The following is a 26110-nucleotide window of genomic DNA, read 5'->3' as shown; positions in this document are numbered from 1 at the left end:
ACTGTAAAAAGGTGAATGGTTCAACTATATTTTTATCTTCATAGCACATACCAATACCTAAGTAGTCATAGTATAAAAATACATCTTAAACCACTACAGTGAGAATCTTTGCACGTTATGAATGAAGCAACGACCTCCCAAATCGACAAAAATTAATCCGAAATTATTTAATACATATATAAAAAAAGGAAAAGTACGTTGTCACAACGGTACTACATAATGTTCTGTCATTCATATTTTTTTCGATAAAATAGAAGACAATATTTCACTCATCATAAAAAAAACAATCATAGTTGAATTGAGCAAATGACAGCAGTGTCACTGTAACAATATATTTAGTTCATGATGATAGTTTAATGGAATTGACAATTGGTCCCATCTGACATGAGTTATAGTGATTACGATCATTGAGTGAGTTTGCAATGGCACCCTGAGTTGAAGAAGCACGGCTAAGGATTAATTTTTGAACAAATTCAGATAATTCAATATCTCTAATCACAATTTTCATGAATGTGATAATCTAGACGGTTCTTTCTTAGCGGACAATCTAGTTGTTGAATTAACTTGATAAGCATTACCCTTGACTATTTCAGATGGATGTCTGTGAGCACTTGTTAATGCCTTTTTTGGTGGTTTTGTTATCTGTGTAGATGACAAACCACTGACAGGATATTTTGCTTTACTACTAGTGCAACTATTATTCGTGCTTCTTGGGCTTTTTGTTGCACCTGATCCAGACGCATTGGCCTCATCAGCTGGATGCTTGGGCATGACAAATGCCTTTGTCTGTTTCAATAGATAACGATCATTGCAGAGGGCTGAGATAAGGGGTAGATCCAGATTTTTACTCTTCTCACGAAGACTTCGAATGTCAAGCATCACTTCTTTGTCGTTCTGCTCGGGTTCGGTGGTTGTGCTGATTGGTTTTGACTGGGTGGGCAGTGAAGGCAGTGGGTAGTTCTTTTCCAGGCTCTGCAAGAACAAAAATTAACGTCTTGAATTCGATCCGAGTTGTGAGGATGTTGTTTGCATTGAAATATGAGATATAACCACTTTCCACCCTCTGAGGGTTGACGAAAGGTCAACTTTTGAGACAGAAATCGCAAAATAATATCATCTTATCCCAATATAAAAGTAAGAAGTAAAAAGATGACAAAAGATGAGGTGTATCTATTCTAATGTATTTAAATAAGTGAAAAATTGCAAAGGCTCAAGACAGTCTTGTACATCAACCGGCTTTCAGCTCAAATTCAGTGACTGTACCTGGATTTCATAAGGTGGTGGTGGAGGTGGTGGTGGAAGACGTCGAGTGTGCTTCGGCTGAATAAGCATTTTATTAGGCGTCTCAAAGCACTTGAGTATATTTTCATCACTCCTCGTCCTCGAGAATGCCTGATTATAAGGATGTGCCGGTACAGCGGGGGGTTCCCTTCTTAAACTGTGACTACCGATCGACGACGAACAAGTCGCTCCGCTGTATAATGAACTTGTGCTTGCTGCGTAATGACTGCTCAAGTTACCATGAATCGGATAATTGTTCAGGCTAGTGTCACTAAGATTCAAATTCGAGGCGTATTTGGAGGTCGACGAGAAGGAAGATCCAGCGAGATATGGAGTGCTTCTGTACACCACCGATGATTTATTATTGAAAGCTGGATAAGGCGGTGGTGGATAGGCAGCACTAGCCAATCCCGAGAGCAAAGAACCTTGCTTGGCGTCGATGTACTCTTGTTTAGAGACAGCAGGATCTTTCAGGGGAAACATTACGTAGTCAACGTCTGAGTACAACTGCTGTCTGTACTGCTCTATTTGGGACCTTGCGACTTGACTAGTGTAGACTGTCGTTAGGTTTCCAGTATTGGATGCTGGTGGAGGTGGTAGGGGTGGTGGTGGTGGTGGGGCAGTTGAATTAACAGGTCCAACACCCCTGGAAGCATGAACGTCCAGGTAATTATTTGGTCCCACTACTAGGGCAGCAACTGGTGCATGGACAGGTGTTGGCTTCATTTTATCACCGGGATATGTAGGGGGTTGTATTCTAGGGGGTGGTTTTGGTACTGGAGTTGAAGACATTTGATTTGTCGTCAATGCTGATGTTTTGAGATTTGCCAATCTTGCCATTATCTCATCCTCACTCTCCGGATAAAGGGTTGTAATCGCTTTTCGTCTTTCCGCTGTCATCTCTGGATAAGGAGGTGGAGGAGGGGGTTCACGAGGGGTTATCGCATCGTTGCGAGGAGGAGTTGGTGGAGGAATTTGTATTATTTCTCGGGGGGAGTTGTACGGTGGTGGAGGAGGCGGTGGTTCACTTCTTCTAGGGGGTAGTGGAATGAAATCAGCTCTGGGGGCATTGTAAGGGGGTGGGGGTGGAGGCTCCCTCTCGGGCAATCTCTCGGGAATGATTTTACCGAGTCTCGATGCATCAAGAGCGTAACCCATTGTTGAAGGATAGGGAGGAGGTGGGGGTAGTTTTCTCTCATTGCTGTCTATTCTAGGGGGTGGAGGAGGCGGTGGCATTGTTACGTAATCACAATCGGAGTCCATCGAGGCACTGATTGTCTTTCGTGGTGGATAACGACCGACAATTAAATCTGATAGTTCATCGGCTGAGAGACGGGGACCGATGTTTGAGGGATCGCTTCCATCGCCTCGGAAACTACCTGTACTGAGGATACTATTACTCCGGGAACGTGTGTCCTCGATACCATTCATATTGCCTGACGAGCTTGTCACACGAATGTTGTCGTCGTCACCCTTGCAGATGCTGTAAATCGGCTCTTGGTCTTCGGGGCTTGTGTCGGTGTAGACATCACTGGTTTCGGAACGTAGACCACTGTGAATTGTGTAGAAGCCAGAGGTGACGGAGGCCTCGTCGGTTGTTGATTGCGCAGAGCACTCGAGGATTTCGGAGGGTGGGTAGAGCTCGGTTATGTGTTCGTCTTGAATTGCCGAACTACGGAGAGTGTAGATACCACTGGTTTCACTCACCATGTCAACGCTTGCCATTCCGTCGTCGACGGAGGTGATATCTGAGGAGAACAGTGAGGTTGAGAACTTTTGGAGATACCTGAGATGGTTTTTTTTATTGAAAAAAAACAGCGGGTAGGATTTAAAAAATTATTTTCGAAATAATTTGAGGCTTGAGTTTGCTAGAACTTCTGGATTCAGATGAACAATTAAAATATAAAAGCATATGTGCCTTATTGCGATATTCCTGGGCGTAAGTCTACACGCAAAATAATTGCAATTAAAAACATCTCGTTAAGATATATTCATTCAAAATCATTGGCTAAAAGCTCGACATAAAATGACCCGCTAATGACCCCTGTTAGAATGCCTGAAAATTCTAACTTGAAAAATAACGCTGATTACAAGTTGATTTATAGAAAATTTTCACTGCGATGAAACGCTAAAGATTCAGTTTCTATCTCATGAGCATCATCATCTGAATTTAGACCTAATATTACAGAAAGATGAGCATTCATCAGGCAGTGTAAACCTTAAAGGCACCATAAAACTACTTACCTTGAAATTTCCCAGTTTTTTTACACCGGTCATAAATAGCTCCTGGAAAACTAGCAGCTTCTGAGGAAACAACGGAGTTCTGAGCGGTGTGCGAGTATCCAAGCTCGAGGCTAGAACTCGCTGATGTTCTTCGATGTCGATGAACGCTAGATCCCACGTGGGGATTGACAACAACGACTGTACTGCAACTACTGCTGCATTGAGAGCCCTCAGTTCCAACGGTCATAGTGGGATTACTGGGGACGGGTCTTCCAGGAGACCCATTACCATCGACATCTTTGAAAAGAAATAATGGTAAGAAAATGAAGAATTCTATTACATTTTGCCTGTAGCAGTAGTTAAGACGATGGTAAAAAATCCCCGAAATGTATCTTATTTCACCACTTTGCAATGCTAGACTTTCCGCGTTTCTTACCATCGATATCTCAATACCCTCAGGCTTATTCTTCACAGGGTCACAGCCATGTCAGGCGGATAATTTAAAATCACAATTCATTAAATTTTTTAAATGTCAATAATGACCTTGATGAACAGATAGAACGCGGGGGGATTCGTGCAACATTAAAATACATAAGAAAGTACCATCATGTGTAGAAATTGGTGACGGTGCCCTGGAGTGTGTCTGCGATAGATTTAGCGTCTCAGCAAGTCTCGCAAGGCACTCTGTCGATGCTGGCGCCGTATCAGGCTCATCCTCGCTGTGCACCCGATCACTAACAATACCGGAAGTTGTATTGGATGATGTAGTTGATATAACGGATATCCTCTGATCTCCCCTTGTACCCCTACCAGTCATACTTAATTTACACCTAGCTGGATACATGTAACAATCACGCAATACTTTTCTCTCCTCTTCCTCGCGTTTACGTGCCTCCGTAACTCTGGGAGCTATTGCCATTGAAAATTGATGTGTATCGCGACACAAACCAAGTAGTAATTTACTCTTATCATCGCAACCACTGTACAATGTCAATTTGTCGGGCTGATCGACCGCGCGTATTTCAAATTTTTTACGATCGAAGCACAATTTACCAATGTTATTCCACGCAAATACACGGGGAGTCTCCTCCTCGGTGTAAACACGTACACCACGTGCACATATTGCTAGGAGTATACGTCCAGGTCCTGGCTCATTTTTTGTACGCCTGAGACGATAGAGGTGAGCGTTGAGCGGCGCCTCCAGGAGAATCGCCTCGCGAATGTACTGGAGTTCTGCCTCCTCGCGTGACAAGCCACGATTGTCGCGGTGTTGTGACGCAAGGACACCGAGGACATTTGCCTCGACGCACATGTGAGGGGGTAGGTAATCGGTGGATTTGCAGTATCCACCAACTGCGTGAGGGCGGTGACGCTCCTCGGCAAAGTCACCCAAGTCTGCTTGAAGGGCAAGGCCTGCCAGGGCCAACAGGGGCGCCACAATACCCGCTGTGTGAAGGGGGTGGTGCGGGTGGAGGCTGTCAACACCTCCTCCGTGACGGACCACATTGTCACGGAGCTGGAGGTAGTAGTGATGCCGGGTTGTTTCATCGCTGGAATAATTGTTATTTTGTAGTCAGTTAAATAGTAAATGGATTCGAGCTCGATGGACTCAGCTTTCATTTTGAAAAATATCTTTGAAGTGAAGATTCAATATTTATTAAACACTTGCGCTTTACCTTAAAAGTAATGGGGTATCGACGTAGTATCGTACCCTAAAATAAAGTACAAATGCTGGTCGTCCACTGCTATCGAGGCCCTGCAATAAAAAATTTCATTAGTATCGGTTACGTTAATCAGGGACATAAAATATATTATATTTTCAACTTACGTAAGTGTGTGAACTACGCCAATTTTTTGGTGCGTATTTACTGAGTTTACTCTCGGGATCCACGAAGAGATACTCGCCGTCTGCAAAGAGAATAAAAATAAATAAATAACATAAATAAAAAGGAGATAATCAAAATGAGAAAATGATGGACGAAAGAAAAGAAGAAATTGAGGCACCTGTGTTACCCGGGAGGTAGATATATGCATAAGCCTCGCTATTACTGGGGAATGCAGGCCCCAAAGGGGCCCCAAAATCACGGCCCTTCATATCCCCACCACTCGATCATCTCAACCGCTAATTCCATTTCTCGACGATACACTCATACATGTTTTGGTTTATAATAAAATAACTAGATCGTGACAAAAACGTGTAGGATGTGAACGATCTCCATGGTACCCACGCGTTTCCCAGAATTAAACAATGGGGGGAATAGACATAGTGTACTGGCAATGTGCCGTAACCACAATTACTACCCGTAATGATCTCTTCTCTCCTATACCTGCAGCCCATCACCGCCTGCTCCGGTCGCTCGCAACACGAGAGATTTTGATTGCTCGTAGGAAAGTACCCGGAACAGAGAAACGATGATCTCACATTAGTGAATTCGTGGGCCAATCGAACCTTTAATATTTCAGATATTTATACCACAAGAATATCTTCGCATCGAAAAATTAATCGCCAATTGAGAAAACAACAGAATAGAATTGATTTTAATTCGTTCAGTTTTTTTAAAGATTTTCTTCCATTAGAATCGATGAAACAACATTGCATTGTTAATATTGTTGTATAGCAAAATAACAATCTCCCTGAAAGTCCTAAGGCCCATGAATTTAATCATTAACTTTACTCGAACGCACCCCCTCAAGCTGATGCGTCCGTAAAGTAGTACTTTTGGCTGAAATGGTTTTTACCCATAAAAAAAATCCTCAAATATGGTATTGTGTATGAATTATCCCAGTGTGAGGCAATACCCGGCAGAAGGCGTTGTTAGTGGAAATGCGAGTGTTGTAAAAAAAAATATGAGAAAAACTTCAGTTCCAGAGGCTTCACCATCTTCAAATCGTCTCGTTCTCCCTCTGTCGCAGTTGTGGCGCGTTAAGCACTTGGGCTTTTGCACCAACGTCCGGACTTGCTAGGCCCATTTTCCCCCACCCTCACTCCCCTTCAACCGCTCTGGGGCCTCACTTCTCCCCCTCCTCGCTCTTTCCCCACCAGTTGGTTCACATACTTGGGAACTCTCACCCTCCCACATTCCACTGGGGCCCCAAGAAGTCGGAGAGTCGAGTGAAGTCAACACGAGCACTCTTCCCCCTTGTACCATCCGATGAGTATTAAAGTGTAACAAAGATGGAGAGAGAAGAGGTGGGAGGTGGAATACGAAGCACCCTATACAAATCACCGGGGCTACTGTCTTACCCGCGAGGCGTTTTCTCATTCTTATTCTTCCTCTTTTCACCTCCTCAAGTTCTTTCAATATTCTTTTTTATTCGTATTCACTTCTTTTATTTTTTCCACAACTCATCGACGCCCAATCTTTTGCCGTCGCTCCCCTCCCCCTCCTTTCCACCATCCATCCGAGGCTAATTGAAATTTTCCACTGGACATTCCAAAAGTATTCGATTCCATATTCTCCGAGAAATATTTATGTTTACATTTTTTTTTTTCCCAATTTCCGAAATTCTGGTCTGAAGATTCTGATTGATGGTAAGGGGATTGATCGTGAAGGTCACGCATGAGAAGGCAGCTGGTATGAGGCCCCTTGAGGCCCCCAAATAACTCCCGAGGGGCCCGTTTTTGAAAGACACGACACCAGGCTTTTCCCTCTCTCTTGCTCTCTCTTCGAGTTTCTCCGCTTTTTCGCCTTTTTTTTCTCCACAGGGCCCAAACCCATTGCACATTGGGAAGACGGGATATGCCCCAGGAATCGGCGATTTCTATTTTTAGCCCACCAGTTGCCTCATGCCACATAAGAGGAGAGATGGGACCCTCTTATATGATGGCTCTCACTAGGGCCCCCATTACAGACCCAACTTGTACACTATAATTCCACGATTTTTTTCCCAATGAGTTGGACTCCATACAAATTACTCATGAGAAGAAAAAAGAGGAGAAGACGAATGAGAGTTGATCAAAAAGAAATTGAAAGCAGCTACTTTGAAGAGAATAATAGCGGCAGAAATGGGCCTTATGAAATTTCAAGGGCCTATCTCCGATAATTCTGACCTCATACAAAGTTTGTACTTGAAGTATTCGTTAAAAATTCCATACAAAGTACAGTGTAATATCCTATAGAGGACAAACGTGCCGCAAGGCTGCTGGCAGGAATGCAGGGGTGGGAGGTAGGGGGGGGGGCTGTTGAAGGGTGGGGAGAGGGCCCATCGTTGCAGCGTCGGCGATGCGAAGCGCGCGGTGTACAGTACACCAACCGAGGAAGAGGAGGAAATGATGTTTGTTAGTGAGATGAAGAGGGACAAAGGACAAGGGTCTGCTTGTGGCGCACCAGGAGTACCAGTAGCGGTGGACAACAGTGGAACCAGTTGGGGGATTCAAGCCAACCGGTCTCTTACCCATTCAGGTACCAGTGGAAAATAAGTACTGAATGATTTCGAATTATGAACGACCAGTTCATCTTTTAAATGTGAAAATATTTTTTTTGTCAACAAGAAAAACTCACCTGAGAGTATTGCCAGGCCAAACAATTCGCAGTCTCGCATACCCTGTTGTCCTAGGATTGTACATGTTTGGGCGTAGACTTCCTTTACTCGTGATTTTGACTGCAAAAAAAAAAAAAATTTCAATGGTACGATGATTTTTCAATGGTACAAATTGCAAGGGTAATGCTCACTCTAAAATTACTCTCTTCTGAGTTCAATATCTGTTTTTTTTTATTTTCAAAAAATTTTGTACTTTTTTTTCTCGCAAGGAGTCTCTTAATTTTTTTACTGCATTACACAAGATTTTTGTTACTTAGAAAAAAATGGTAATGATGATTTTTAATGTTGATAAGAGCAAATGATTTTTGTTTCCCGTGCAGGCACTTGTGGTCCGCAATTTTGAATGAGTAACTGGCAAAAATATTGCCGAAAAGTGTAATTTGACAATTTTAAAATGACGAGAGCCCTCAATTTAAGTGAATTTATCGTATCTCGTTTTCTGACATTGCCGGCAACGTCTGCAGCTGCGCTTGGCATTCCACGGGCGCGCGCGCTCCTCGTCTGTCCTGAGGACACACGATGCACCGCAAATCTCTCTAAGACCTGGCCCATAAAACATCCCAACTTCTACCCAACAACAAACCTGCTGTCTCTCGATTTACAACCGATCCAATCTCTATTCTTCCTTTATCTCCTCTATTTTCCATACTCGCATCTTTCGTCCGTTGATTTATCTTTTGTGTATCACAAGTCCATTTTGGTTGGAAGAAGGGGAATAGGATTTTTATTTTTCTTGATGATAATGGTGGAAGGAGAGGGATAAGTGCAGCAGGGGAAGAAGGCAGGTGCAATGGGGGATAAAAAGAAATCATGTAAATACTGACCTCGACGACGAAGTAAAGGGGATCACCGGGGAGGGCGTGAACGGCGAGATAGCGGCTAGCGGACACCAGGGGTTGAAGGCAGGACCGCGCAGCCGTGACACCGCTACCACGCATGCTGCATGCTTCATGTCGTCGCCGCTACGCCCAGCGTTCTCACTGCAACAAGTTTGATGAAAAAATTATTTGAGTTTTTCAATTATCCAGTACTTCATTTCGACTCGTGAGATATTCTCAGGATAATTCCTAGGGGAATTTTAGACAGGAAGCGGTAGATTTTATCAGTTTAGCTCGGAATATCAACAGAACGTCTCAACAGTCTCATCCGGACTGCATTTGGTATTGTGAACAATTGTTTTTTTAACGCGGGAGAAACAAATTTTTGCTTTGCGTTCAGGTGCGACGATTTTTGTGGATTTGTGATTCGAAAAGGACTTTTCGAACAAAAATTATTTCGACTCGTGTGAGTGGAATAGTTGGTCTCGTGTCGGCAGCCCCCACGAGAAAATAAAAAGTTGTGGGGGTCAACTAAAATTCCAAATAATGACAAAATCTTTGAACTGATCGATTGAACAAATTCATTTTACGGTACTGGACGATATTTCTTGTGGAATTTCTTCCTCCGTTGGGAATTATTTTTTACAACCAGCTGTTAAAGCCACAAAACGTAATTATGTAGAGAGTGATCAAGATAACAATATTTTTCCCATATGCCTACTAATTCTCGAAGAATTTCCTCTCCTTCTGGAATGTGCTGATGAAACACTATTCTTCTCTTAAATGCATGGTAGGAGTGAGTAATAAAAGTAAAGGAAAAGAAATCCACTTGTCGCCTTCACCGAACAAGTCAGGCATTTTGAGATAATTATCAGTGACCTTGAGACGGCATGTTATTCATATGTTTACCCACTATTGCTCCTCTATTTTCAAACATCGGTGAATATCAAAGTCTGGAGGATTATGTCGCTTATCAAATAAAAATCGACAGTGCTGGATTCCATCATAAAGATGTGAGGAATTGATGCTTTTCAAATTTAATCGGAATTTAATGGAATTCAAAATTGCTGAAGGTCGTACACCAAAAATTTTCATTTCACCCGAAAATTCGAGGTAACAAGTGTCAATACTTGTGTTGGGGAATTATTCGCGGGCTGAAAAGTCGGAAAAATTACTGTGCCAGGGACTAGAATAGAGGTGCAAAATGCTAGAATAGGGGAATGTGTTTTACTCACATATAAAAATCCCTATCAATACCGTAAATTTTGTAATAAATTTTTTAATTAATGATAGGTAGCTTCGTAAAAGTGAATAAACAGCGCTATAAAATTTAAAGGTCTATCATTTTTTATTTGAGGTTAAATTAAAAATTGATAGAAATATTTTTAAAAATCCTATCTAGGTCCATTAATTTTATTGGGCCTTCCTTCATTTTTTACTGTGCTACACAGCGATTTTTCGGTACCTCATTGTGATTGGTTAATGATGAGCGCCGACTACAGCCGATTAATGCCGACGGTGGACTCCGTGATGGGAAATGTTGCATCAGAATTTGAATTTTCATTGTAGTAATTTTATAGTAATATATCTCAGACATAGTAATTTTTTACGAGGCCGATAGAGAAATTTTCCGAAGCTGATAAAGAAATTGTACAATGCCGCATCGGAATTCTATTCTCAGGCCTTGAGTTTGCGCCGATATTGTAAAACTGCACAATAATTTTTATGGGAATCACGCTATAAAAATTGTCAGATTTTTCTCTCCGTGTAAAAAAAGCAAAAAAATGTTTACTAAAACAATTTACGCAAATTTCATTTATAAGCAAACGATGGAATACTTTAATTCATAATTTAAATTATTGTTTTAGAAAATTGATAGATCGGTTTTTGATATATTGAAATTAGAATTTACAGGAAAATTATAAATTATGAATATCTCGTACGTTAGTACTTCTGTATATCTCATCAACACTCGCTTTCTCATTTTCATGACTCCGCTGATAAAATACCCCTCGAGGGCGTGGTAAATAATGATGAAGATATCAGGTATTGAGACAGTCGTGATCGTACGCTCGATCCTATCATTTCTAGTGGAAAAATATTACACGCGATCGACGGTCTCCGAAAAAAATTTGAGTGAGAGATCATTTTAATGTCACTGAGTGTCTTTTATTCGGGATAAAAATAAATATGAATGTCAGCAAAAAGAAAAAATATTGATCAAAGTCAATGTTTCAGTTTAAACTCAAATTCAAAATTCTCTCGACAGGGAAATATTCAATCTTTCACTGAAAATTGTATATTTCCTTATAAATGCGACGGGGTGACAACGGGTGTGAAGTTAGTGGCCCGAGACGAACCCGAGGACTGCAAACCACACGAGTTAAAACATCCCATCGCAAGAGTATTCGAACTATACTTTGTGTTAGTGATTGTTAGTGTCATTTTTCGTTTACAAATTTTGACTTTTCGTTTACAAGTAAATGAAAAGACACTTTTCGACAAGGGCTGAACATAGCAGCAGCGACAAAAATAATATTTTGAAGACAAGTTCTCAAAAAATTGACTGAACGAAAAAACAAATCAATGAACGATCTTTTTATTTACATTTGTGAACAATAAAAATAAGCAAAGAAAGATTGGATGAGTGGATTGGTCGAAAAATTCTCCACCAATAAAACTGACTGTTCATTAGATTTTTCTGCTTTAGTGACATTAGTAAACAAATTACTCGCAATTTTCAAACATGTCCGAGACATTAGTGTGGATTGATTACGTCATAATAACGTGTACACTGCTAATCAGTTCAGGAATCGGATTGTATTACCGATTCTCCGGTGGACGTCAGAAAACTACTGAGGTGAGGGCAACAAACTCCGCAGAATGAATCAGACAATTGAAAGAACCTGAGAGATTTTTTACCAAACGATTGGTTTGAGGATATTCAGGGACATTTTTAAATTTTCATACATATTTATCCAGATTTTACATAATTACATTTATCAATTAAATTGCGTAAAAAATATTAGAAAAAAATTGGAAAATTCAGTGCAGTTTATAATTAGATTTATAAAAAATCTCAAACTTTCAAAAATCTATTTTTTTTAAATCAATGGAATTATTGCTTCAATCTAAGTAAATTGACCGATTAATTTAGTGTTTAATCTATCGTGTGATTAATTACTTGTTTTTAATGGTGAACTTTTTTTAGGAATTTTTTGTTGCTAATCGAGATATGGGAGTCACGACAATCGCAATTGGTCTTATGGTGTCACTGTTATCAGCTGTTAGTCTGCTGGGTGTCAGTTCCGAGATTTATATGCATGGAACACACTATGTAGTGATCGTTTTGGGATATGCCCTTGCTACACCGGTCATTGCTTATTTTTATCTGCCGGTGTTTTTTAATTTGGGAGATACCAGTGCATTTCAGGTATGATCGAATAAATATTTACATAACAATTTTTTTTATTTTCACCAGAAACTGCCGACGTTGCACTTCTTTAATTCTGTTGGGAAATTACATACGAATGAATTAACTTTATTTGATAATTAACTCCAGGAGAATTAAAATACTCTAATAAATTACGAGATTTCTATGACAAATTTTTCTTCCATCAACATTCCATTTTTTTATTTTAACTTTAAGACTAACCCTCTGACAAAAAAAACCCTTGAAATTTCCTCAAATGTTTTGTAATAATTTTCCAGATAACAATTATTCGTCTGTAATATCTAATTTTAATTCATCAAGTCAGTAAATCGTTACAGTTTCATTGTTCATTATTTCTTTTTGTTTTTATCCAACGATAGAAATTACCGATTTCCTGTCTTTAATTAAAAATATTTAATATTCAATGCTGAATTTGATTTTCAGTATTTAGAGAAACGATTTGGAGTGAAAACACGACTAGTAGCAAGCACAATATTTCTCGTACAATTTCTATTGTACAGTGGGGTTGTTTTGTATGCACCTGCACTTGCACTGGAAGCGACCACCGGTCTCTCTACGACAATAAGTGTCATCATTATCGGAGCCGTTTGCACTTTTTACTCCACCATCGGAGGAATGAAGGCAGTTTTGATTACAGATGTTTTTCAGGGAATTTTGATGATTGCCTCGGTCGTGATTGTCATTGTTACGGCTGTTTTGGACGTTGGGGGGATCAATAAAATTTGGGACATAGCAGTCGAGGGGAAGAGAATTGATTTTAACAGGTACCATCCGATTCCACAATTGTTGTTTTACTTGCTCCGATGATTTTGTCTAATTGGGTATTATTTGTTTTTAGCACTTCATTTGATCCTACCGTCCGTCACACCTGGTGGAATTTGATAATTGGTGGATTCTTCATATATTTATCGCTGTACGGAGTCAATCAGATTCAGGTCCAGAGGGTATTGACAATCAGGTAAAATATTGTGTGTAAAAAATTGGTGAAAACTGAATAAATTCAGGAAAACGTGATTACGTTCGGAATCGTAATTTATTAATTCTCGTTAAAATCTATCTACACAGAGAGAAAAATTCTTTAAAAATTACGTGACCATTTCGTAATCTGTCAGTTAAAACAATATTCGGTAGAGATTACGGAACAGTTTTTTGGTGAACGCACTTTTTCGGTAAACTTTAAGGAAAAAAAAATTCCAGAAAACGTATGGTACGTTCAGTGGAAAAATGCGTAATTATTCTGTAATTTTGATTGAATACTGTTTTGATCGGCAAATTACGAAACAGATACGTAATTTTCAAAGATTTTTTCTTTTCGTGCACAATTATTCATCATTAGAAAGAAAGGTTGGAGAAAATATGAAAATATTTCGAAATTTGATGAAGATATCACAAACAGACATATTTTAATTAAACTCACGAAAAGAATTTAGAAAATTTGAAATGTGAAAATATTTAAAAGTCCTCAGTCCAACCAGAAGGTAGAGCTACTTCAACAGATTTTGTGAAGCGTTGATTAATAACCCGCAGACCTCACCAATGACTCCTGGGAGTCATTAGTTAGTGGTCCCTGGGACCCCTTTTCTTGCTTTTGAGAAGAAAAGGTTCATCTCCATCGAGTCATTAGCGAACCATCAACGAAAAATGTCTGCATGCACATCCGGAATGTTGAAATTTTTTGATCGATTATTTTAGAAATTTGAAAAGAGCGAAAGCAGCGGTCTGGCTCTCTCTCCCCATCACTGTAATCCTCGTCTGTGGGATCAGCTTCTCGGGACTCGCTTTGTACTCGAAATACCGCAACTGCGATCCCAGAACAGCGGGTGCCATCGCCTCCAATGACCAATTAATGCCTCATTATATCATGGAAAATTTATCCAAGTACCCGGGAATTCCAGGGCTGTTCATCGCGGGAATATTCAGCGCTGGACTCAGCACAGTATCTGCTGTACAAAATTCTGCAGCTGCTATAATATTAGAGGACTATGTAAAGCCTGTTTTCCAAGCTCGGTAAGTAAATCATCGCAGAATTTTATCAAACATTTTTTCCCCGAACTTTGAACATGTTCGATAAAATCAAAATTAGAATTCTTGAACAATTTGATGTCAATAGAATAGAATAGAAACTCATGATAGTCAACATAAACAAATAATTGTTACGTACATTTTGCAGTCATTTGTAAATATCCAAATGAAATAATTAACGAGGGAGTAATTTCCAATTTTTCTTCACAGACCATGACTTCACGTTAATTTTCCAACAATATTTTAAATTGAAAAACTGATCAAGATTTCAAAGAAGTTCGAAATTTCCCAATTCACTCAAATCCATTTTTTACATAATTAGTTACTCCGCAAATTAATCGTTACGTAAATATTAGTAATTAATTTCTTTTTCATGAACTATTGAGACATGGAGAGAAAAGTCGGTGAAAAATTACTGTCCCGAGCACTAAAATCGAGGTGCAAAATGAACACTGAACACTGAAATGTGTTTTACTCACACATGAAAACTCCTACCCACACCGTAAATTTTATAATAAATTTAGTAATTAATGATATGCAGCTTCGTAAAAGTGACTAAACATCATTATGAAATTTGAAGGTCTATCATTTCTTCGTTGAGGTTAAATAAAAAATTGATAGAAATCTTTCAAAAAATCCTATCTAGATCAATTAATTTTATTGCGCCTGACTTCATTTTTTACTGCGAAATTTTTCGGTAACTCATTATAATTGGTTAACGATGAGCGTCGAAAATACCCGATTAATGCCGACTTTGAATTTTCATAGTAGTAATTTTATAGTAATATATCTCAGGCACAGTAATTTCTCTCAGACCCACAGTTTGCGTCGAGATTGTAAGACAGCACAGTAAATTTTATCAAAATTCTCCTACGAAAATTTTCAAATTTTTCTCTCCAGTAATGAAGAAATTGTTCTCTACAGTAATGAACCATTGACAATCGCAATGATTTTCCTGTGGACTTCAGCCTCTAGTAATAAAAAATTCTTCTGAATTTTTAAGAACTCAACTGAATTCATGACTCACTCTGCCCTCAGACAAAAAACATTCACCGAGGATCAATCCGCCTACACTAGTAAATTCCTAGCATTCCTGATGGGTCTGGTCTGCCTAGCGGTGGCCCTCCTAGCCCAACAGCTGGGTAATCTCCTGCAGGCCGCTCTGACAATATTTGGAGTGGTCGGTGGGCCTCTCCTGGGTGTTTACACACTGGGAATGTTCATCGAGTCCGCCGACGAAATAAGTGCAATCCTCGGACTAATTGCCAGCTTCAGTCTCTCCCTGTGGATCGGCTTTGGCGAACCGAAGCCAGAAATTCCAAAGCTCCCAGTTGACGTCAGTGGTTGCAACGTCACAATGACCGACAGTACAAATAATCGAGGTAGTGCCACCGATGATGACATATTTTACCTCTATCGGATATCCTACATGTGGTACTGTGCACTTGGCTTCGTCTGTTGTCTCCTCATCGGCCTTCTAACATCCCTAATCATCAATTTATTATCTGAGAGGATAAATAACGAAAGAAAAACATTGAATCCCGATTTGTTCACTCCGTTGATCGCCGCTAGAATACGAAAACGACAGGAGATGCGAAGGTATTAGGGTGTTGAATAATATTGTTGAGTCAACATCGGTGAAGAAATATCCTCTCGTATTCATCCATCGAAGAACATTTGCGGTTTCCGGAGTGCTTTTGAAATTCTTCGGCGTTGCCTCGACCTCAAATTATTCCAGTATTTGTCGGCTTTGTGTGGATTCAATATTGACAGTGTTGTATTAGTACAAGTGCTTCGAGGAAAATCACAGACTATTTGTGAGTATTTTTCTTTATGGGTTTTTAGGATTTATGGTGCATTGAAGAATTTTGTTGATCGACGTCCAATGGTTTTTCCAATGGAAAAATATGTATAAATCAGGAAAATATATTTTTTCAAATTCAACATCTCTGCAATTACGTAATTGTGAATACCCAAGTATCCGACAGACAATTGTATTCGGTAACGAATCATTAGTTGTTTAAAAAAAATATGCATCAGTCCGTACAGTATATATAATTATTAATCTGACTGATTTCACGTTTCTTCAACATTTGTACAGCAATTCGAGATAGTTACGTAATAAATAATATACCCTATTTTTTATCCACATTCTTTCACAAATTCTTTGTCAATGAATGATTTTAAATCCAATATTGGTAGGTACAGTTGAAAATTTCCAAATACAATGATAAATATTAATTAGGATAAATACATCCAGATAAAATCATTAACTAAAAATTCACAATGCATAAATATTAAATATTCTGTACCCAATTACGCTGACCTCTCATAACCGAATAACCCTTTCATTTCCGTTATTCGCCATCAATGTTTTCTCGTATTCAAACAAGAAACAAATTCTTCGGAAATGTATTAACCAACAAACAATAATTACAATACCGCAATAAAAACTCGAATTCCTCCATTCAAATGAATAAAAAAAAACTGTTTCCCCCCCCCCCCCCCCCAACACACCCAGTGCCATTGAAATGAATATCTCTAATCAATAATTCATCGTATCGTGAGTAAAAAACAACCGTCTACGTAATAATGTTCGATTATACAACATTGATTTCGCTCGATTTACCTACTAACCCAGTGAGTCACGAAGAGTCGTAGCGATCATCATGGCTTCCCTGAAAACGTCTGCATACCGATCGTGTATTACCCATGACTCGTATCATTCATCGCAAGGAGAAATAAAAATGTAATCACAATGAAAAATCGGGAGACAAAAATGCTGAATCAAGTGGGAGAATAAAAATCGAGACGCATGGGTACAGACATTTATTTATTTATTTTTATTTAACGACGAATACGTAAATGGAGAGTTGTACTCAAACCGCTTAACTCGCCATTGCACGTTTCATACGCTCTGGCGAGAAGGGATTTATATGTATACCGAAAATCACTTGGCAAATCACGATGGAATGCCGTCAGACGGGTGTGCGCCGTGGCGCGCCATACAGTGCGACATATACACATACATTGGAAAAAAAAATTGGAAAAAAAAAATTAAAGAGAAATAAAAACGGAAGAGGGAGAGAGGAGGAAAGAACCATCAGTAGACACGGCAATGCGACCACGCTGGAGTTTATCCAGGAGGCAAGACCGCGCTTACGTAAAACACAACGTCGACGTAATGCTCTGTCCGCTCAGGGTATGCGGGAAACATTGAAATTAGAGGTGTCGTTATTATTTATGAGGGGTGCCAAGGAATTTTGGGAAAAGAACGCTATTGAAAATGGCCCATATAAATGAATACTAAATTTCTAAATTTTTTTTTGTCCTTTTAAATGACAGGAAGAAGAAACGTCTGGACTCTACGATCCTCCCCACAGAGAAAGAAATTTCGGATGAAAGTTAGACCTCTAGAGGGCGAAACGTGGGAGGAAATGATGATCCATTACTTTTTAGAGGAAGTTTCGTAGGAAAAATTAGACTTGGTAAGGTAATTTTTGTTATAAAAATAACCTTTGTTCCTTGTTTCACCTCCTCGAGGTCTAATTTTTACCTAAAATTTCTTTTCGTGCAGAAGACTAATAGCTTGTTACAAGGAAACAACCCTCTGTTCTTTCTTCTTCAGAAAACCATTATAATAATTAACTCATCACAGGGACATTTAGTGATTAACGAATGCCTGAATATGCAAATCAATCATTCGTTATGAAAAAAAAACAATAGTAACCGTCAAAATAATGGTTGACTTTGTATTCTAATTTTCCGATTAACTCCGCAAAAATATACATAAACGTAATAAACAGTAAACTCTTAATTAGCTACCAATTAATGCTTATCATCTCCGTCGGCCTTTTTCTACAATCGTAATATAATTTCACCATAATATGAAAGTGGAAACGACTGATCAGCTCATCTGAAGTCTCACCTCCCAATTCGACATTCCATTGGGAAAATCATCGCAAAATTCCCATTTTTTGCGCATAACATTCAAAAAATGATATTTACTTCCGTCATAAATTCTACTCTCAATCCCACACACGACACGGCTACATGTCTTCCCCCCCGCTCTGCCCCGTGCAAATGGTGAAAAATTTATCGATCAATCGATAACAGTAGAAAAAAAACAAGTAATAGCCCTCAAAATAATGGAGTAATCGGATAACTTTATTTTTCGGGTGGGTGTGTGAGAGAGTATACACAAGAGGTGCGCTACTTAACTGGCTCATCGGGTGGACTCTGCTCACGGTGGAGTGTACGAAGGACGCCCGCATTCCTCGTCTTTGAGGCCTGCTGTAATACGGGGAATCGTTTGCGAGCCAGAAAGGGATCGAGAATGGCTCAACTAAAAATGATAGCGAGAGAGAAAGAGCCCGTCACAGGGATAGCGGGGGCGATGGGGCATTATTAATATTGAGAGTGGATGAAGTGGAAACCTTGAAATTCTACCCAACTCCCTTCGATTATTCTGCATCAAATAATTCCAGACGTCAGACACGTGGGATGTTATTGACAATCTTAATATTTTTTGCAAATCACTTTTTTTTTTTACACTCGCCGTTAAGTAATGATGAAATTCCATTCGATTGCGCAATGGCAGTGTCCATCGATCATATGTGTTATTAAATTTTAACTGGTCGTTTCGATTTTTTTTTAATTCGATGGGGGAACTCTCGTAAAATTCTTTCATTTTTTTAAAACTCCAGATCATGACCCCGATAAAATATTTACCATTCGAAAGTGTAAGTACACGTGCTTCACGTCACGAGATTGACAAGCGCTGAACCAATCGCATAACGTACTCCGATGAACCTAAACTAATTTGTGTTCGCACATTGTCCAATAAAAATCTTTACTCCTCCCATTTTTAATTGTCGGGGGATAAAAAAGGTTGGAGTCAATTTTGTGACGTGGTGAGTAATTAAGTTATCGGAGTAACTTCAATTTTTTGCCTCTGTAGGACTGAGAGGAAAATTAATGGTTGATTAACCATGAAAAATTGAATTTAATTACAAAGATGAACGATAAGTAAAAGATTAATGAATGAATCTTTGATCAGTTTCCTTTCTCTTTTCAAATGAACCCAATCAATGCCGGTAATTGTTGAAATATAACGGGAATGTTATAAATGCATTTCCTATAAAAGATTTTTTTTTTCTCCAGCGATCATGAGATATATTTTTCTAGAATTTTCTAACAAAAATCTAACTTCACGTGACCTATTGGCGAATTATACTTGAGGGCTAGTGGGGAGAGCTTCGATTGTTATCGATATGAAGTAACTTTACAAAACTGTAATTTTCAATAGATAAGAAAAAATAGCACGCAGAGACAAGACTGTTTTATATTTATCATTCAGCTCCAGTTAAACAATTTCGTAATTCTACAAATTTAGGGGGGTGAGCTAGAGATAAATTAATGGACACAAGTTATACCGACTACAAATGCAGTCGATTGTTAGAAAAGAATTTAAAGATGAATACAAATGGAATCTGATAAGAGAAATCGTGCAGTTTTCCCAGAAAAGTGAAGAACGAAAAATCAAGGAAAAAGGTCACGTTCGTAAAAATCCCTAAATAATAAATTTTCCATTTTTTTTGTTCTCTCTCAACAAAGGAAAAATAATTCACGTAACCCTTGTCCAGCAGTGGATATTTTTCTGGAGCGTAAAAAATTTTTTCGGTCCAGATTATCACCGACTCCATCTCGTACGCTCTGGCATCCAGAGATACGTGACCACAGTATCAATCTTTATGACGCTATAATACGAAATACCAAGTGTTTTCCGCACTGACTGTACCAGCTGCCCCATACCAATGATAATGTCAGTTTCCAAGGGTTATTATGGTGGAAAAATTGTACGATAAGTTCTCCTGAGAAAATTCACCGAGTTGAAGGACACGGGGAGGATGGATAAATTTTCATAAATCGGAAATGCATTTCGTGATGGGTAGAACGACGAACTCTTGTGTGTTTATGAGCTGGGGAGGTCGTTGACGAGGATGAGGAGGGTGTTTGCCTCGGCTCAATGGCCTCCAACTGCTCGTATCGCATCTCATTATTCATGCGCGATTATTTGTGGAAAATTTTCTGCAACAATTCTGTGCCAACAAAAAATAAGTGAGATCCGCGTCTATCTCAGGTGTAATTTGCACACTATTGCGAATATTTCGCGTGAAATTGCTGATAATTGTGTAGAAGCTGAGTTTTACGAAAGAGAACGGGTATTTTTTCACACATTGAAACCCGTTAATATCCAATAATTTCATCTAAATCGAATTCCATAACAATGTCCAAACAATTACCAAAATGAAAATTTTCCAACTCTTGATGTCCTAAAAAAACATCTGATAGCTACTCATCTACGGACAGTTAGAAAGTCGACTAAATTTTAGAAGAAATCAACCCGAATCAACTGATTTTCATCGATTACCTTTCGAGATATCCCGTTTATTCTCAAAATTTCATTGAAACCATAAATTCTCTTCGCTTATTAGAATAGACCCGTTTCAACGGAATATCTGATTTTTTCACTGCTGAATAAAAAAAAATTGTCCATAAAAATTATGCCATGGAAACGAGTGAAAATCATAAAAAAGCTTGAAAATTATCTAATCCTCCTGATACACAGACCTACAGAATACCCCCAGCCTTCACCCCACCTCTCCTCCCCCCGGGTTCATAAATTATTTCTTCCTCCATAAAAACTAATAAAGCCAGCGTTTTCCAATAAATTCCAGCGGCTGAAATGCTATAAAAATGAAGAGAACCATTGAGGAAACGTGGAAGAAAGTTTTTGAAAGTTGGTGATAGATACCCATACAATGTAGATCACTGCCTTTAAACGGCACATAGAAAATGAATAAACCCCAGAGCGAGAAGCCAGCCACAATACAAAATTGTTGGCGCTATTATGCACTTGACTATTTTCGTACATAATCGCTTTAGGTGAGGCCTAATCGAAGCACCAACGGAATGCACTAGCAGCCACGGTCGTCCAATGAATGTTCCGGATGATGGTAACAGTGAGAGAGCCCCTCAACAATTTCATAGGTCATTAATTTAACGAGGGCTTCCCCGTTCCTCTCGACTCTTTTTGCGCAATTTGAAGAATCGTAAAACTAAACCTAGACTCCATATGTCAGGACGATTAAATGAGAGGAATTTCAAGCGATGGAATGGCGCTGGCTTTCTTTGTTTTAGTTGGAGATTCAGGAGAATAATTTTTTGTTTCATCGCAAATTTTTTCATTCAACGGGAGACTTTGTAAGTCACCCAGGTTTAAGGTTCGATTTTTTTTTTCAGCCCTTCGAACAGATGAAAGCCGTCACATACTCGTGAAAAAAGGGACTATATTTTGTTCAGAAGAATTATTTTTATGGGAATAATTAATCTGTGTCGTTTTTTCTAACATTTGAACGGATAAAAGTCGTCACATACCAGGGAAAAACACCTATATTTTGCTGAAAATAATTATTTTCATTTGGAATAATTAATTTTCATCATTTTTTCTATTTTCCACTAAAACAATCTATTTTTATTTTAAAGGAATAAAATTTAATTGTGACTGAAATATGGAAAGGTTTCACAAGGTCTCATTGGGTTGATGAACAGTCACTGGATTAAAGAACTTTTCCGCAATAAATATGTTAATTAGGTAAATTACTGGAAATACAGTAAATATGATTTTTTCATTCCCAGTGCGTTAAATGGAATTTCCCGCACAGGGGCATTGGATTCTGGACAGGGATTGTTTAAATAATATCAAAACGATACAACTATGCACTTTAATTCTATATTTATCGCACGCAGAAGTTATTTCTTTCTCCTATGATGTCTCCAGGTCAACTGACTTGGCTAAAGTTTTCACACTCTGGACCCATTTGACAAAAGGCCCTTGTTTATTTATTTCTTTCTGCTCCTGCTCTCTGGTTCTGTTCATTAAAACTATTCTAAGCATTTCGACACTGTTCCGAGAAAAAATATAAAATACTGACATGAACTGAACACAGCTATGGACAGACGATGAATCTTTGTCGACACATACCAAGCACTCTCAATAAGAAGAATCAATTTATTCTCAGATACTTCATACAATTGACGATTTCGGAATTAGCCCAGTAAATAATGAATCAAATTGTTCAATAAAAAATTTATCTCGACAAAATGCCCGAAAACTAAATTTGGTATTTCAACTGAAAAATACCCTTAATCCATTCTGTGTGCTCAGAATAGAATTTCCTTCACAAATAATCTTTGATCTACTTGGACATCCTTGAAGCCTCATTAATCTCCTAATTTTCCCCCTAGAATTTAATTCCGTAAATCGAAATAGTCGCAGAGTGTTGAGCGTGTTTGGTATGTGTGGACACAAATTAATAACTGTGTTTAGTCCATGTCAGCGTTTTATAGTTTTTCTCAGAACAGAATCGACATGTTTAGAATAGTTTTAATAAAGGAACACAAAGGAACCAATAAACAAGGGCCTTTTGTCAAATGAGTCTAGAGTTTGAAGACTTTGGTCACTAAGAGTCAGTTCATCTGGAGACATCATGGGGCAGAGATATACCTTCTGCCTCCGATAAATAAAACATTACAGTTCATAGTCGAATCGTTTTCACATTATTTAACAATTCGTGTTCACAATCTAACGCGGAGCGCGCCAAATTAAAACTTTGACTGTATTTTTTTGATTTTCCTCACTCAGTGCGCGGATATGATCTTGAAATTAAATAATTGAGCTGTCACAAATTCCACTCGCATCTCTACTTTCATTGAGAGTCAAGAGAGAGAAAGAGAGTGGGAAACGGATGACTGAGGGAGATGGAGTTATCACTGGTGGAGGCCACTGGTGTGTGTAATACTGGAGTTATCCGATGGTGTATATGCCCGCATTAACATTCATGCCTACTATGCCTTTTAGAGACCGGTGATGCGAGGCCTCTTACAATCAGGCACACTATTCTTTTACTGTTATAAACACACCGATGTACGTACGCTCACCTAAACCTTCCAACTTGTACTCAATTTTCATTGTCATTAGAGAGAGAACAATAAGTTGGGGGCGGGAGGACTGAACGGCTTTAGAAATCAGGTGAGATTGAAAATTCATTTTCGTGAGATGGAATTTTTTTTGAGGACGTGAGAATAATAGCAGAGTCACTCAAAATTTCTTGTCGATTTTTTACGATGAGTTCTAACTGAAACTTTCATTATTGTTTTTTTCAGTTCATTTATTCGATGGATGCAGAAGTGTTAGGTGCCTGTAATAGATTCAGATTAAAGTGGTTTTGAAAAAGAGACGATTTTATTTAATTAATTTGACGTAATTATTAATTATGTTAATTATATGTGACGATTAATTATATGTAATATGAATTATAAATAATCCTTGACATTTTTCTCAGGACAGAATGCTAACCACCAGTGCCTCCAACCATGATCGACGGTTCCTCAGAGAAACGCATTTCGATGATAATAAAAATTTAATAACTTCCTACAAAGTTCAATAATAAATTTAGAATCGAGAATTCAGGAACACATTTTTAAACATTTTCCACACTTTTACGGATTTCCGTGGAATAAGTGTCCTTTTAGTATCGATTTATTGTCCGACTAAATTGTTGTTTTACAATGGGAAAAATACTTTAAAGTTTAGTCAAAATGTCATTTGATAAAAATGCCTGAAGAAAGACCAAAAATTTTTACAAAAAATCGTTTTACATTCCCTTAATAAAAATCAGCATAATTTTTTAGTTTCCTCTCTTCACCATTGTAGACATCAAGGATTGTCGTACATCATTCACAAAAAAATTGCAAATATTTAACACATATTCGCATCCGTTTTACACAATGTAACAACAAAATCAAGGAATGCGGAAATGCCAACAAGTTCTCGCAACACCAATATTCCCACCTAAAAATGCATTTCGATAATAAGACAAATCTCTAATAACGTCCCGAAAAGCCCGATAAATTCATAATCGAGAAATTTCTCCTTTGACATAAATAGCAAAAAAAACATTTTCGATAGTCATTGGAGATTAAACCAATATCGATAAAATTCTTTGATATGATTTTCAGCCACGCGGAGAGCGTCTCATACCAGTAGAATCGGAGTGAGACTCTCCGATGTGTTTAACTCATCTATTGCGCATGCGCACTGGCTCAGTAACTGTTGGAATGCGCGCGAGGCGTCCCTTTTCGTTCCTTTCACTGTCTCTTTCCCACTAACGCCGATATTGCGTGCTAAATACCCCGGGGAATTTCAAAAATATTTGTTTTCCCATTTTTACGAGAACTCTACCCCCACCCCCGCCGCGAGCATAATGCGCCAGCAATGACAAAATCGAAAAAAAAAAATCAAAACGACTGGGCACTTGGAAAAAATTTGAAATTTTTCCTTTAACGAGATGAGCATTTGAAAATTAATTGCAACCAATGGTGAGATATAATTAATGAATTTTGTGGGCTTTAATTACCTTTAATCTTTTCTCGTGATCACCGAGATTTGAATTATCTCGTGAATACCGGAGGCATCCCGTGCAAATTGTAATCCAATGGAATTCACAAAATAATGAATAACTCACTCGAAGTAAAATTTCACACTAAAAAATCACAATCACTAAAATTTGTGTAAAAAAAATATTCTCTCGCAAATATGGAATTCCTCTCGATGTTTCGCCAGCACTGAAACGCCGTTTCGAGCCGTTCTCGACTCAACCCGAAGGAGCAAAGGAATGAGAGCTCACCACGACTCCTCGGCGACTGGCGCGTTTTACGTTTCACTTGTTATTTTTTAAAATATTTTGTACGACCTATTTGCTTTTGAAAAACTAGACGCTTTGCGTTTGGCTCGCGGAGTTCAATTGATTGGTGACTTGAAAAGATTTTTGATTATTTGTGATGCAGGTGGAGTTGATTCGGATGAAGTATTGGGGTGATGTTGTGGATACAGGAGAGACGAACTTTGAAACGTTCTCCACCGGTGGCCGGCGAGTGACTGCAGTCGGTGGAGGAGGGAGGGTTAGCCCTCTCGAAGTGTCGGACTCTGTCGAATGCGGGGATCTCTCACTTCCACCAATAGCCACACGGGAATGTGGGAGATCGAGAAATCGATGGGGGGATGGAATGCATGTACATACCTATAGACGTGACTCCATCAAAATTTATCATCTCGATAGTTTTGGCGGCTGCGGCGTAGGGTGAGGCGATTGATGGCGATTTAATTGGGGAATTGTTTGGGATTGTCCGAAGGAAAATTCTCTATAATTTTCTCGTCTATAATAATGAAAGTTCATGATAAATAATGGGGAATTTTAAGAGAACAATTGATGCTTTGGTATCAAGAATCTTCTGGGACGAAAGTCTTTGACTATTAAATTAGGAAAATAATTTTGTAAGTCATGCATTGGCTTTTTTAATTACCCAGATGTGGAAAGAAATTATCTAATAATTAGATCATTTAATAAACGTGAAAGAGCTATGTGACGCTTTCTTGACTTGAATGTTTTATGGACAATAAAAAAAATATTTTATTTTTACGTATATGTACAGCATTCAGTGTTATCAATTGCCCAAAGGATGGTCTACTATCCTAATTACTTAATAACGAATATAATAATTTAGGATTGGATTACCTAAACTGAAAATGATGTCAATACCTAAAAACTCGGAAATTGACCAACAATTGCCGTTTACGAATTTTCCTACTCCCGAAGTTCTATCATGAAATCTAAAAAATGGCGCTAATTTTTCATCTCAAGCTCTA

At 38.6% G+C, this 26110-nt stretch overlaps 2 protein-coding genes across 8 annotated transcripts; one reads left to right on the top strand and one right to left on the bottom strand.

Annotated features, from left to right (window-relative positions):
- Window positions 1-2: 2 nt before the first annotated feature.
- On the bottom strand, window positions 3-9004 carry LOC135165595 (protein expanded). The gene is made up of 8 exons (XM_064127035.1): window positions 8871-9004; window positions 8007-8106; window positions 5333-5412; window positions 5181-5260; window positions 4108-5054; window positions 3526-3801; window positions 1264-3029; window positions 3-972 (listed from the first exon to the last, which is right to left on the bottom strand). Exons 1-8 carry the CDS (start codon window positions 8982-8984, stop codon window positions 505-507), a joined length of 3831 nt encoding a protein of 1276 aa, XP_063983105.1. The 5' UTR covers window positions 8985-9004; the 3' UTR covers window positions 3-504.
- On the top strand, window positions 3684-25876 carry LOC135165599 (putative sodium-dependent multivitamin transporter). 7 transcript variants are annotated; one of them, XR_010299532.1, is made up of 12 exons: window positions 9022-11724; window positions 12076-12297; window positions 12742-13082; window positions 13157-13276; window positions 14011-14325; window positions 15379-16157; window positions 17686-17828; window positions 21889-21997; window positions 23048-23191; window positions 23264-23434; window positions 23569-23665; window positions 23748-24783. XR_010299532.1 is itself a non-coding variant. In XM_064127041.1 (7 exons), exons 2-7 carry the CDS (start codon window positions 11611-11613, stop codon window positions 15944-15946), a joined length of 1680 nt encoding a protein of 559 aa, XP_063983111.1. In that variant the 5' UTR covers window positions 3802-3819; window positions 11103-11610; the 3' UTR covers window positions 15947-16284. The 7 variants fall into 7 exon arrangements, 4 of the variants coding, with proteins under 4 accessions (XP_063983113.1, XP_063983111.1, XP_063983112.1 ...); XR_010299533.1 differs by lacking the exon at window positions 17686-17828; XM_064127041.1 differs by lacking the exons at window positions 17686-17828; window positions 21889-21997; window positions 23048-23191; ... (1 more) ...; window positions 23569-23665; window positions 23748-24783 and adding an exon at window positions 3802-3819 and having other exon boundaries at window positions 11103-11724; window positions 15379-16284.
- Window positions 25877-26110: the final 234 nt, after the last annotated feature.

The sequence above is a fragment of the Diachasmimorpha longicaudata genome, chromosome 8 (genome assembly GCF_034640455.1).
Source record: "Diachasmimorpha longicaudata isolate KC_UGA_2023 chromosome 8, iyDiaLong2, whole genome shotgun sequence".
Taxonomy (NCBI): domain Eukaryota; kingdom Metazoa; phylum Arthropoda; class Insecta; order Hymenoptera; family Braconidae; genus Diachasmimorpha; species Diachasmimorpha longicaudata.
This window is presented reverse-complemented; position numbering and strand designations above follow the sequence as displayed.

Bases quoted from the DNA above. Each gene is read 5' to 3' on its own strand.
- LOC135165595 (XM_064127035.1), bottom strand. From the start codon at position 8,984: ATGCGTGGTAGCGGTGTCACGGCTGCGCGGTCCTGCCTTCAACCCCTG. The intron at 5,413-8,006 runs GTGAGTTTTTCT...TTCTCTTTGCAG, and splicing joins TGGCCTGGCAATACTCTCAG to ACGGCGAGTATCTCTTCGTG. The intron at 3,802-4,107 runs GTACTTTCTTAT...TTCTTTTCAAAG, and splicing joins ACCAATTTCTACACATGATG to ATGTCGATGGTAATGGGTCT.
- LOC135165599 (XM_064127041.1), top strand. From the start codon at position 11,611: ATGTCCGAGACATTAGTGTGGATTGATTACGTCATAATAACGTGTACA. The intron at 12,298-12,741 runs GTATGATCGAAT...TTTGATTTTCAG, and splicing joins GAGATACCAGTGCATTTCAG to TATTTAGAGAAACGATTTGG. The intron at 13,083-13,156 runs GTACCATCCGAT...ATTTGTTTTTAG, and splicing joins AAGAGAATTGATTTTAACAG to CACTTCATTTGATCCTACCG.